Source organism: Patagioenas fasciata, chromosome 18 (assembly GCF_037038585.1).
Source record: "Patagioenas fasciata isolate bPatFas1 chromosome 18, bPatFas1.hap1, whole genome shotgun sequence".
NCBI lineage: Eukaryota > Metazoa > Chordata > Aves > Columbiformes > Columbidae > Patagioenas > Patagioenas fasciata.
In genome coordinates this window covers 780,838-793,026 of record NC_092537.1, presented here as the reverse complement: position 1 = coordinate 793,026, position 12,189 = coordinate 780,838, and the positions used below count along the sequence as shown (strand labels likewise).

At 55.5% G+C, this 12,189-nt stretch overlaps 1 protein-coding gene across 5 annotated transcripts in view; it reads right to left on the bottom strand.

Moving 5' to 3' along the window:
• The window catches only part of RNF213 (ring finger protein 213), a 47,630-nt gene that overhangs the window by 16,345 nt on the left and 19,096 nt on the right, over positions 1 to 12,189 (bottom strand). For all 5 annotated transcript variants that reach the window (XM_071816305.1, XM_065852338.2, XM_065852339.2 and 2 more), the window contains exons 25-35: positions 10,841 to 11,981; positions 9,601 to 9,794; positions 9,076 to 9,228; positions 4,839 to 8,432; positions 3,859 to 3,995; positions 3,536 to 3,631; positions 3,273 to 3,391; positions 2,009 to 2,131; positions 1,616 to 1,698; positions 804 to 951; positions 303 to 438 (exon numbers count right to left, since the gene is read on the bottom strand). In XM_071816305.1, coding sequence (XP_071672406.1) covers positions 303 to 438; positions 804 to 951; positions 1,616 to 1,698; positions 2,009 to 2,131; positions 3,273 to 3,391; positions 3,536 to 3,631; positions 3,859 to 3,995; positions 4,839 to 8,432; positions 9,076 to 9,228; positions 9,601 to 9,794; positions 10,841 to 11,981 — 5,924 coding nt within the window. The remainder of the gene's footprint in view (positions 1 to 302; positions 439 to 803; positions 952 to 1,615; positions 1,699 to 2,008; positions 2,132 to 3,272; positions 3,392 to 3,535; positions 3,632 to 3,858; positions 3,996 to 4,838; positions 8,433 to 9,075; positions 9,229 to 9,600; positions 9,795 to 10,840; positions 11,982 to 12,189) is intronic.

Below are 12,189 nucleotides of genomic sequence, written 5' to 3'. Positions count from 1 at the left end.
AGAAAGCCCCTGTCCTGCCTTTAATGGGATAAACACTACAATAGAAACCCCTACAGCTGTGAGTGGTGGCTCGCCTGTAATCCCGCTCTTCCACCCAGAGCACTTGTGCGTTCCTGCCCTGCACAGCCCACCCAGCTCTAGGTCACCCACCCCAGGAGCCAGGACAGACAGAAGTGCCTCCGGAGGGACCCCAGCCCAGAGACTGACACCGCAGACCCAGGTTGTGCAGAACCGCTGTCTCTGCACAGTTGCCACGTGCGCTGGGAAGCCTGCGGGTGACACGATGTGGCTGCTGTGCTCACCTGAAGGTACCGGCCTCCTGGAGAGCGCTGAGGTTGGAAGCCTCCCGGAGCACCCAGTTTTTCGGGTAAAGGGAATTTTCTTCTTGCTTCTTCAAAAGGTTGGAGAGACGAGCCTTTGTTATCTTCAGGAAAGCGGCTAGAAAACAACAGGGAACTTGCTTTTTCTCTCCTGCTGGCATTGGATCCAAACCCAAGTATCACACCAATAACAACATTTTACAATTGTTTCAATAATCAGCCAACTGGGGGAAAAAAACCAACCAAACCAACCAACCCCAAAACCACCACCACGGCCACCAGAGCTGGAGCAGCCAGAGCAAAGGCACAGCCTGAACCCCAGGACAAGCCCTGCAGCCAAAGGAGCTCAGCCCAGGGCACAGCCACACGCTCTGGGGAAACCGCCGGGGGGATCCCCCTTGTGAACACCACAGCAAGGACCTCTGAGCTCTGGGGCACCGCTGAGTGAAGGTCCGTGTTCTTCTGGTGCCCTGGAGCACATACCTTTCAGGTCATTCTCGTTGGACAGGAGGCCAAGGAGAATCTTAATTCGCCTTGTGCTTCGACTAAGATCTTCATTTTGGTCCCGCAGCATCCCCACAGCGCTTTGTACACAGGTCCTCAGGAGAACAGTGGTGTCCAGGATTTCACCCTTCCCAGGAACAGCAGGAAAACCAGTTCATTCCTCTTCAGTTTTACCCTTTTCCCCCAACACATCCCTCTCAAAACGATTATAGTGCTCTCTAGAAAGGGCCTGTGCCCCTTCCACCCCAGCTCCCAGTTTTCCTCATCTCAGGCTGAAAATCCAAGTTGTTCTTTTGCTCTCAAGCACATGATGCAGCTGCTGTGACCCTTTCAAATCAGCACATAACACAGCGTTTGTACCAGGGTTCCTGTGGGGGAACACTACGCCCCCTCCCTGGAGATGCTGAGGCGAGGGGGCAGAAGCCACAGGCGGTCACCCTGAGCCATGCAGGGCAAGGGAGCTGCTCAGCACGGCTCCAGTGCACCAGGCGCTCACAGCTGGAGCGCAGCACAGACACCTCAGCCTCAGGGTACAGAAAGACAACAGAGCTTTTAAAACCCATCTTTACAAATTAGGAGTATGAAGTGACCAGGGAATCGGAGGGTCCTTAGAACGGTTTGCTTCTTCAGTGCTGCTGATTTTGACTGGGCAGCAGGGGGAGAAATTTGTGCCGGGTCATTAAGGTTCCTGAGGGATTTCAAGTGACTGAGGATGCAAAGGGCACGGATGGGTGACAAAGAGCAGAGCTGTACCGACAGCTGAGAAGCCGACAGACGTGTTCTGAACTGACCTCACAGCGCTCTGCCTGGGGCTCCCGTGTTTGAACCTCCTTGTTTTCCTCCCGTTCTTCGCCACTCACAGGCAGAGCTGCAACTGAAGCGTAGGATTGTTGACAGAAAGAAGCAATACCCTTCTGCATCACTCAGATAAGGGTTTATTTAGCGACAGCATCCCAGAGCAGCAGAACACCTGTCAGAGACCCATTATCACCTGCATGAGAAGCTGCGAGGCAGCTCTCTGAACGCAGCTGCAGCTGCCAGGGTAGTCATGTCGTGACCCCCCTACAAAAAACATGCTGAGCAATGGAAGTCAATAGATACGTTGTACCAGGCAAAAGCTCCACCAGCACCAGGTCTGGGGGTGCATCCCGCTCTTCCCGTCCCCACACCAGCACGCAGCTCACCTTTGGTCTTAGCTGAGCGCTCACAGAACATCTGGCTGATGGTGAGGTTCTGCAGGGCGGTCATGTCCGATACCATGTCTTTGGATCTGCGGAGATCGTCTATATGCACGGACTGCCACAGGCCTAAAGGCAGAGGAACAGAACTTCCTGCCGTGCCTGCAGCACGCTCTTCTGGAACAGCTTCCCGAGAGTTCTCCCCCAGCAGCTCCGGGGTAGCGGTTCACATTCTGTCAGTCTTGATGTGGAAAGGGAAAGCAGCAGCTCCTGATGAACACGCCAACACACGCTGCCCCGACCAACGGGCGTGGGGCCCAGAGCCCACCGCACACAGCGGGACACGCACCGGGCGTCTGCTGGAGGCCAACGCGCCGGTGCACGGCACCGGGTCTCTGCTGGAGGCCAACGCGCCGGTGCACGGCACCGGGTCTCTGCTGGAGGCCAACGCGCCGGTGCACGGCACCGGGTCTGTCTGCTGGAGGCCAACGCGCCGGTGCACGGCACCGGGTCTGTCTGCTGGAGGCCAACGCGCCGGTGCACGGCACCGGGTCTGTCTGCTGGAGGCCAACGCGCCGGTGCACGGCACCGGGTCTGTCTGCTGGAGGCCAACGCGCCGGTGCACGGCACCGGGTCTCTGCTGGAGGCCAACGCGCCGGTGCACGGCACCGGGTCTCTGCTGGAGGCCAATGCGCCGGTGCACGGCACCGGGTCTGTCTGCTGGAGGCCAACGCGCCGGTGCACGGCACCGGGCCTGTCTGCTGGAGGCCAACGCGCCGGTGCACGGCACCGGGCCTGTCTGCTGGAGGCCAACGCGCCGGTGCACGGCACCAGGTCTCTGCTGGAGGCCAACGCGCCGGTGCACGGCACCGGGTCTGTCTGCTGGAGGCCAACGCGCCGGTGCACGCCACCGGGTCTCTGCTGGAGGCCAACGCGCCGGTGCACGCCACCGGGTCTGTCTGCTGGAGGCCAACGCGCCGGTGCACGCCACCGGGTCTGTCTGCTGGAGGCCAACGCGCCGGTGCACGGCACCGGGTCTGTCTGCTGCTCACGGGCTGAGCAGAACACTCATGTGTCATAGGCTCTCACAGAGGAGACCGCGACTCGGAGGTCCTGACCCCCAGGGCAATGCCCATGGTGCGGGGAGGCTGCTCTGACAACCCACAGGACACACCGACTCCAGGTTTTAATTATTAAAAAGGAAGGTGAACAAGAAAAACGTTGCTCTGTTTGCCTGAAGCCAGTTAGGGAGCGAGGAGGCCAGACCCACCTCCATGGAATCCCACGTAGGACGTTCCTCCTTCCACCCGGGAAAGCTTCATAATGAAGTAAACAAAGACAGAGACATCTCCCAGGTCCACCTTGTTGAGCTCATTAACCACCGTGTACCTACAAAGAGGAAATGCCGTTGACAGATCAAGCAGAGACAGAAGCGGAGGCCACAAGTCCTTCCCCGGTGAGCGGTTTCTCCCCATGCACAGACAGAGCAGCCGAGCAGAACACCCAGCTGGGGCCACCCCACGCTCCACTCACCTGGCTGAGGCCACGAGCTGCGCGTTTTGGGAGCCGTCTTCAAAGTCTGTCTGGATTATAAGGACTTTATTTCCTGAGGTGGCACCAAGGAAATCTCTAAAGAGGGAAAGGACATTTCAAAGAAGTCACTACATAAAAACCAAGACATTAGAGACTGTTGTGGGAAGATAAAGGAAGATTGGTGAAGAAGGTGGGAAACACTCGCGTGACTTGCAGCTGGGGTACAGAAAAATACACGTATCATGTTCCTCATGCTGTCCTGCCCGCGGGGACCCGCGGCCAACAGCCCGCGGGGGAGCGGGCCAGCGCACCCCCAGACTCACCGGACGTGCTTCAGGAACGAGAACTCGGTGTCGAAGCGCTGCAGGAACAGGATCTGCGGCCTCTGCGCTCTGCCCTGCACTTCCCTCTCCAGGCAAGCGGCGTCCGCGCTGGTGAGGAGCCGCGAGAAGGTGGTGACCTGGCAGCGCGGGATGGAGATTGGGCTGTGCCCGGGAATGCAGCACAAAGGCAGAGACTGACCTGCCCTCCCAGTTACCGCCAACTTGCTGCAGAGCACCCCAAAAAATCCACAGTTTTTTTCCCTACTAGTAGGAAAAGGTTCAACATGGGCTGTTAGAGCAGCCCAGGGCCACTGCTGGGTAGCTGGACACAACAGCTCTCGGTGCTGCCACAGACGGGGCAGCCAAAGCGCTGAGAAACGTCTCCTGAACCCCCCTGCACCCGGTGAGCCCCCGGGTCTTGTGAACCTCCCCACACCCCAGGAGGAAGCACATTGATCCCATGCGAGGCAGGAGAGGAGGAAATCTCCAGCCCATCTCAGCTGAAGTTCCTCAGTTTTGGCAGCGGGCAGAAGTAAAACAGAGCTATTGCATTAAAGGCCCACGAGATCTCTGGTTGTCTGTGGCTTAGCTGGGTTAAAATCTTTGGTATCTTTAAGACCAGAGGCAGACACAAAGAAATGAGGGTTCCAAGGCTCCTGACAATGTTTTCTGCAGCCAGGAGCCTGTTTTGCGGGCTGTGCCCATGGAGACAGAACTACTGTTCAAGAGATGCACCAGCTCCCCAAACTCACTGAAAACCCATTGCCACGAAGCATCAAATGCTGCTTCACGTGTAGTGGAGGTATTAGATTGTCCATGACGCAACAGCACCGCTGCTGAAACACCCGTCTCTGCACATCGGGCAAGCAGAAGGTGGCCGCCAGGTTCTCCGGGTGCAGCGATAACACAGCCCCAGCAGCAGAAACCAAAAACCTCGGTGTGGGCTGGGAGGGCTGGAGAGGACACCGCAGGATACTCACCTCTGTAAAGACCGTCTGGTTCCCAGAGGCAGCGTGGACGTGAGCCCGGAGGAAGTCAGCGAACGACGTGTGCTGCTGCTGCTTGAAGTAAACGTTGGCCAGAGAGTCGGCCATGAAGGAGCCCACCGAGTGGCAGTGGCGGACGACGGCGTCGGGGGTGGCGCAGTTCAGCAGGGCCAGCCGCGCGCCGCTCCTCACGCGGGACGCGAGCTCCGCCGCAGGACACGCGGCTTTCAGCCTCTCCGTGGTCTGCAGGACCACCGAGGCGCAGGTGTTGGGGTGGTAGCCCACGAAGACGTCCGAAGGGCTGTACTTCTGCTGGCTGATGAAGTGCTCCTCTGTATTGGCTGCAGTGAACTCCTGCACCCACTTCTTCAGCTCCTTGACGGTTTCTCTTTGGCTCCTGTCCAGCACGGTGCTGATATCCAGGTAGTGCTTTTCCAGCCTGTTGATCAGCGGGATGGGAAAGTGCTTATAGACCACGTCTTTCTCCTCGATGACTATCAAACGGAACTTTGGGTGCACGCGGCACTTCACCCGGTGGGTGCCCAGCCCCAAATCCACGTACTTCTGGCCAGCAAGGTACACGTAGTATTGATTGAGGGCATCATAGAGGCTTTCGTAAAGGTTCTGCAAGTTGAGGAGCACAACCATTTGGCCGGTTTCCATGCAGACCTTCACTCGGTTGATGTTCCTGCATATCTGGGTATACTCTTGGTCCTTAGGGAAACTGGAGCCAAAGATGATTTCCGGCTGTTGCCGGGCGGTGAAGAACGCCTGCTGGAGGATCTGCAGCGCGGCGTAGTTCTCGGTCAAAACAAGCAGGTACCTGCAATCGCCGTCCTGACCATCGCTGTGAATGTTCTGGCGTATCAGCTCAATTCTGCTGATGTCACAAGCACGTATTGCTCCTTTTTCTGGTAACTGGGAGGTGAATATTTCCAAGGCATTGACATCATCTTTGCCGCCAAAGTTACGAAGAACAACTTCAGCTATTTCTTGAGGCGTCGGATCACTTTTGGAACTCTTAGCTGAGGCAAAAAACATCTTTATGAGGCTGTAGTAGTCCCGCAGACCAAAGAACTCCCTGCCCTGGGCTTTGCAAATGTTTTCATATGCATCTGCAAAGTGACAAAAATACTGTTCGACCTTCTGCAAAGCCCCTCGTGCTGAGCAGCAGATCCCCTCTGCGCTTTTAATGAGCTCTTCTCTGCTGGGGTCACCGCGCGAGACAAAGATGCCGCGATTCATTTTAGCGGGGTCCAAAGCCCAGTTGGAAATGCCAATGAAGCCAACCTTCTTGTGAGGAACGGGGACGTCATCTATGCAGCCATCTTCCAACAGCGGGTGCAACGTCTTCAAGGGCATTTTGGGAGAGTCTTCTGCCAGCCCAATCTCATCCAGAACCACCACCGAGACATACTCGTCTAAGTTCTTCCCCTCCTGGAAGCGAGCGCAGTGCTTGAAGGTGCCGATGATCCCCTCCGGCGTGGAGAGAGGGCTGCACTGGAAGGACACGAGGTGGATCTGCTTCAGGTCCTTGAACAGGTCCGACGGAGCAGCCTGGCCCTGCATAGCGTCAGCCACGATGGTTTTCGCAAGGGATTTGGAGCTCCCAGGCTTCCCAACAAGAAAAAGAGGGATTTTCAACTCAATGCAGATGACCATCATGAAGACATTTTCCTTCAGGGCCAGGTTTCTCGCTATGGTGTCTCGGAGGTGCACACCACTCAGGAACAAGTCCTGCATCAGGGAGATTTCCTCCAAAATCTTTTTCTGGGTATCATAAGGCTTTGGGAGGACCCGGCTGATCGCGCTCCGATACGCCTCCTTCTTCTCCAAGGACGCGTGGTAGCAGACCCCCACGGCCAGCACCAAGGCCCAGAACACGGTGTTTCTCTCAGCAGGGCTCTTCGGAGCCCTCTTCTCGGCCAGGAACTTCTCCAGCTCCCCCAGCAGCAGTTCGCTGTGCTCGTGGAACCACTTGAGCACCTCCACGCAGCGCTCCACGTCCCGCAGGCTCACGAAGCTGCACTCGTCGTCCCGCTGCCGCATGTACTGCTGGGAAGCAAACAGCACCTCTGTCACCACCTCGGCCTCGGCCCGCTGCATCGGGACGTGCACCGTCACCCTCTGCACTATCTGCTGGATGTACATTTTTTCGGTTAAGTTGTTCAGCTGCCCAAAATCCCACACTAACGGGATCATGCTGGGTGGGAGCGCGTGGACCCGGTACACGAGCTGTCTCAGTGGAATAGAGCCAAGCTTATCCTTGGTCTCGTCGGCTTTGACGCGGTAGCCCAACCCAGCTGCCTCCAAGCGCTGGATCATCTTCGGCGTGTGCTTCCGATACGGGTTGCAGGCTGCTATGATCTGCAGGCCAGAGCCAGAGGCCAACGGCTGCCCCTGGGCCGTGTGGTCACACAGAACCTCCTTGATGCTGCTCACAGCCTCCGTCGTGTTGGCTTCATCGAAAAAGAGGACGGTGTCCAACCCGTGCTGCTCCTTATTGGCTTTGGCAAGGGCTTCTGCTTCTTTGATCCTGGCGTAGATCATCTCTGCGGTCGTACCCCCATGGACTTTCACAAGCTTCATGTTCTCCACCTCCGCGCAGCTGCTGCGTAACTTGCACAGGAACTTTATCAGTCTGGTTTTCCCACAGCCTGTTTCTCCCATGATGACAACCGGGATGTTGCACCTGAACCGCATCTCAATAGCCAAGATCTTGAGCACGTTGTCTGTTGTGAGCTCGTACGTCTCGTCGGGGTCTATGACCCAAGGGATTCCCAAAACCATGCAAAGCTTTTCCAGCTTCTCGTGACGAGGCAGCTCATCAAACTGAACATTGAAGGGAACTCTCTGGAGTAACAAGCCTTGGTACAGCCGTAACGTCATGACATTTCTCTTGATAATGTTGCGGTTCAAAGGATGAACAGCATCGACACCATCGCTGCCATTGGGCTGAAGGTGGAAACCGATGAACGTCATGGACACGCGATCTTCGTTGAAAAACAAATACGGATGAGGCTCAGACTCCCACTTTTTCCGAACGCGGAAAGGAAGGAGATCTTCTTCTGCAACGTCTTCCAGGTTGGACGACTGCCTTCCCAAACTTTGATCGGAAATGTTGAGGGAAGGTGTTGCAAAATCCCGCGCCATTAAAATCATGAAGGTGACAACAAAGTTTTTGAAACCTTTCAAAGTGTCCTGGACGAAGTCGGGGTTGCAGAAGACCGAAGCCTCACAGTCTCTCAGCTGGACATTGAGAAACCAGGCGAAGTTCCGGAGCTCTGCCCAGGAGGGGTCGGCGATCCCGCAGTGCAGCAGGAGCTGCTGCAGACACTGGGCCGGGCTCCCTTCCACCGCGTGCTCCTCGTAACAGAACCCGTCCAGGTCACAGCCCTGATCGAACCTCCTCAGGTACTGGAACGGCCTCTGGAACGCCTCGCTGCAGAACTCCTCCCCGTCCATCCCCGGGTCCGAACCCTCCCCAGCCCGGCTCCCAAGCGTCTCCATTTCTAGCACTTCCTTGGGAGACTTGCACGTTACTTTAGGGAACACATCAAAGAAATTAAACTTCTGGCTCGCTGACATCTGGAATAGATGAAAAGAGCGTTTGTCATCACAAAGGTGTAGCCCTAACCTTCAGTTTATTTCATCTGTTCTTAACAGTATTCTTGCCTAAAATCACAGATCCAACTAAATAACAGCGGATATCCTATACAACCGTGACACTTCTTCCCCCCTGCATCACTTCTTCCACTTGAAGTGGATCAAAACAACTAATCCCATCTCCCACTGGAGTCTCCGTCCTGTCTGTTGTCACCCCAGCCTCTTCTCAGTGCTACCTCAAAGAAAACTGAGCCCAAGAAACTGCCATCTGTCCCTGTCACTTCTACACTCCGTTCTTACAGCTGTATAGAAATATTCTAGTACTTTCAAACATGCAAAGCAACACCAGGAAAATTAGATTTGCATTGTTGTTTCCTACAAATGTTACAGCGGGGCCAGCGAGGTTTGGACTAACAGGCCTTCAGAAACCACCAACACAAGAAACCACACCAGGTATCGCTGCCGGGTTCTCATGTCACTTGGTCCGACACCAGGGACTTGGCTTTGCAAGGGATGCCCAGCACACAGAGATGGGCAGGAACCCCTGCCCTGTGTCCAGTTACAGCCTCGAGACCCATCTGCAGCTACACACAAACACGCGTGCAAAGAACTGTTGTGTACGTACGTGTCTCGCGGTTTTCTTTGGCACCGGCGATACCTCAAGGATTTCAATGATATACAAATGGCACTGCTGTCGCAGCCACATATTTCCGTTGTTATCTGTCAGATACCGCAAAACCAACAGCTTGAACAGAAACTCTGGAATTCCGCTTTGCACCTGCCACAAGAGAAGACACAAATGCATTTACTCATCACGGCTCCCCAGAGCGGTGGAAGAGCTGAGGGCGGCCGGGATCTCCGGAGACCTCGCCAAGCCCCGCTCAAGGCAGGCTCAGCTCAGCTAGACCAGGCTGCCCACGGCCAGGCAGGTTTGTCACGGCTGCAAGGCTGGAGACTCCAGCTTCGCTGGGCAACCTGTTCCAGAGCTCAAGTGCCTTGACGGTAAAGGGTTCTTTATGTTACTTCCACAGTAACTAGAAAACATGCCCCAGGGAAATGGCTTGCTAAGAAAAAAAGCTTTGAAGAAATAATTTGTGCAAGGATCCACACAGAACTTTAGGATGAAGCACCCATTGGAGGATGTACTTACTGAAGAGGTGATATCAAAATGGAATATCATGGGCTTTGTCTGGTGCTTTCTCTTCAGAAAAGGCAGAAGAGATTTTAGCACTTTATCTTCATCTATTTCTGGTTCAATGAGTCTGATGGTTTTCAGAAGTTCCGTACAGCCAGGCTGCTCTGCTCGCAGTCTTTCATGCAGCCTCTTCACATACAGAGATTTCCCTGGTATCAGAAAAACAGAGAATTAAAGCCATCAATATAAAATACATCATACTGAGGTCATAATTGAATGAAGAAAATCAAGTGCTAAGCACCCTACTCCTCCAAGATCTCCGAACGTCCTAAGGGACACCCAGCAGAACGGGGGCCCTGGAACCGGAGCCGCGGCCGCGCTGGCTGCTCAGGCGGCCGCCCAAAGCCTTCACTCCATTAGGACTTGGATCTATTTGATTATGTGGTTGTCTCTAAAGCCAGAACATGGAGGGCAAAAACCCAGCTGTTGTCAAAGACAAAAGCACCCTCAGGTTTCTCAGCTTCTCCTGCAGCAATCAATTTTGCCAGAGTCGAAGTTCACACAGGAGGCGACCGGGCCCCCAGCCTGTGCCGGGACGGCAGCTCGGGGCGGCCGGAGGACACAGCTGACACACAGCAGCCCTTCCCCAGGAGTTTTCCAGTGATTCGCAGCTCAGGAGCCCCAACGCCAGAGGTAACACCCTCACGCTTTATAGCCCTGATGGACGTTTCTCTCACGACTGTATCTAATTGCTTTTTAAGCCTGTGTAAAGCTCTGGGTTCCACAATTTAACGAAGCACTGTTTGAATAACCACCTTCTTCTGTTTGCTTTTCAGCCTGCCAAGTAGTTTTACTTAATACCCTCCAGTTTCTTGCACTAAGAGACGGCCAACAACCATTTCCTATGCAAGAAGAGCAGGCAGACCTCACAACCCTTGGCCCACCTCACACGTATTTTCCTGCGGGCGTATTTTACCCTCAGGTCAGATTCATCTTATCCAGCATTAGCTGTCTGGTTTGCGTTAATTCTGTAAGTCAGTAGAAGCAGACGAGTGTCAGCTTAACCAGACGAACCATCTCTAGAGACGCCTCTCTCAGGACAAGGTGTCCCTCCAGCTTTCGCATCACCCCAGGTCTATCACCCAGATCACGCTTTTTGCCCAGATGCTTATGACTCGGGCAGAAAACCCGGCAAGGTGAACCCCGCTCTGGTTTGTAACACTCAGCAGACGCCGCGTCGCGTGTGACATCTTACCCACGCCGGCTCTTTTGGAGGACACGATCCCAACGCTCATGTTGTCCTTGAACACAGAGGCAGCGGAACTCGAAGGCTGAGCGACTCTGTAGTGGTGCTGCAGGTACCGCTGGATTTCGGCCAGCGGCCTCTGGGGGATCATGTGCACTTTGTACTGGCTGAAGACGGAGGGGATGTAGCTGTGCTCCCTCTCGCAGTTACACACAATGACGAGGCGATAGGTGCCGTTGTAGCGCTGCAGGTGCTGGAACAGCTCCTCCGCCCGGCAGCTGACGTCGTAACTCAGCTCGTCTGCGTACAGCATGCTGTAGATCTTCCCTCCTCCCCCGCAGGGAATGAGGCACCTCCTGAGGAAGAGCCCCACTTGCTCAGCACTGGTCTGCGGGGTGCACAGCAGAACTTCATCGAAGGTGGGCAGGGGCTGGTGGGGGCTGTTCATGTAAATCGCCAGAGCCGCCGTGAGCACCTCAGAGCGAGGGCACGTGATGAGGTTGGGCTGCCCCACGTACAGGAGGTCCCGGGGAAAGTCCCGTGCGACGCGCTCGCTGTCCGCGCTGGCCAGGCTCTCCAGCCACCCGCCCAGCGTGTCCACGTCCAGGCAGCCGGGAAGGAAGGAGCCCATGTTGCTCATGTAGCACTCCCAGATGCACCGCAGCCACGCGCTCAGGTCCTTCTCGCCCTCCAGCATCACTTCAAAGTCAGGAACAGCCTTCCTCGAGCCGGGAGGCGCCGCGGTCCCGGCGGCTCTGAGGACATCCTGCTCAGTGCAGTTGTGTTTTAGGAACGAAAGCATCACCAGGGCGTCCTGGCTGGGTGTCCCCTGCCCCAGCTCTGTGCACAGATACACCAGCTGCTCGGCCGTGTAGTAGTTCAGGTAGAAATGCTGGAATCGTTTTTCATACATGAAGCTTTTCCAGCTCTCCAGGAAACTCTCCATCGTCTTGCAGAGGCCCGGGAGCACAGCTGCCGGATCTCCCTGCCCTTCCAGCACTGGGATCGGTCCCAAAGAGAAGTCTATGAGAACACAGGACTGTCGTTCGGGCGAACAGTACACATGAGCGAGCCAGGAGCGGAAGAGCATGTTCCCAGCTGAATAAAGGTCTATAAAGGCTTGTGCAAGTCTTTGGACATTGGAAAATATCTGTGTGAGGATAGAGGAGAGATAAAATACCTAAGCTGATCTACCAAGGCAAGTCCCAGTCATGAAACCACGGGAAGGACTTCCAATCAAAACAAAGGCTTTGGTCCCCAGCCAGGTGTGTCAGGCCTTGTGCTGCAGCAAGACGGTGGCTTTTTAACAGCAGCATCCCCAGGAAGGCGGTGAGGAATCCCCACTCCCTACAAACGCA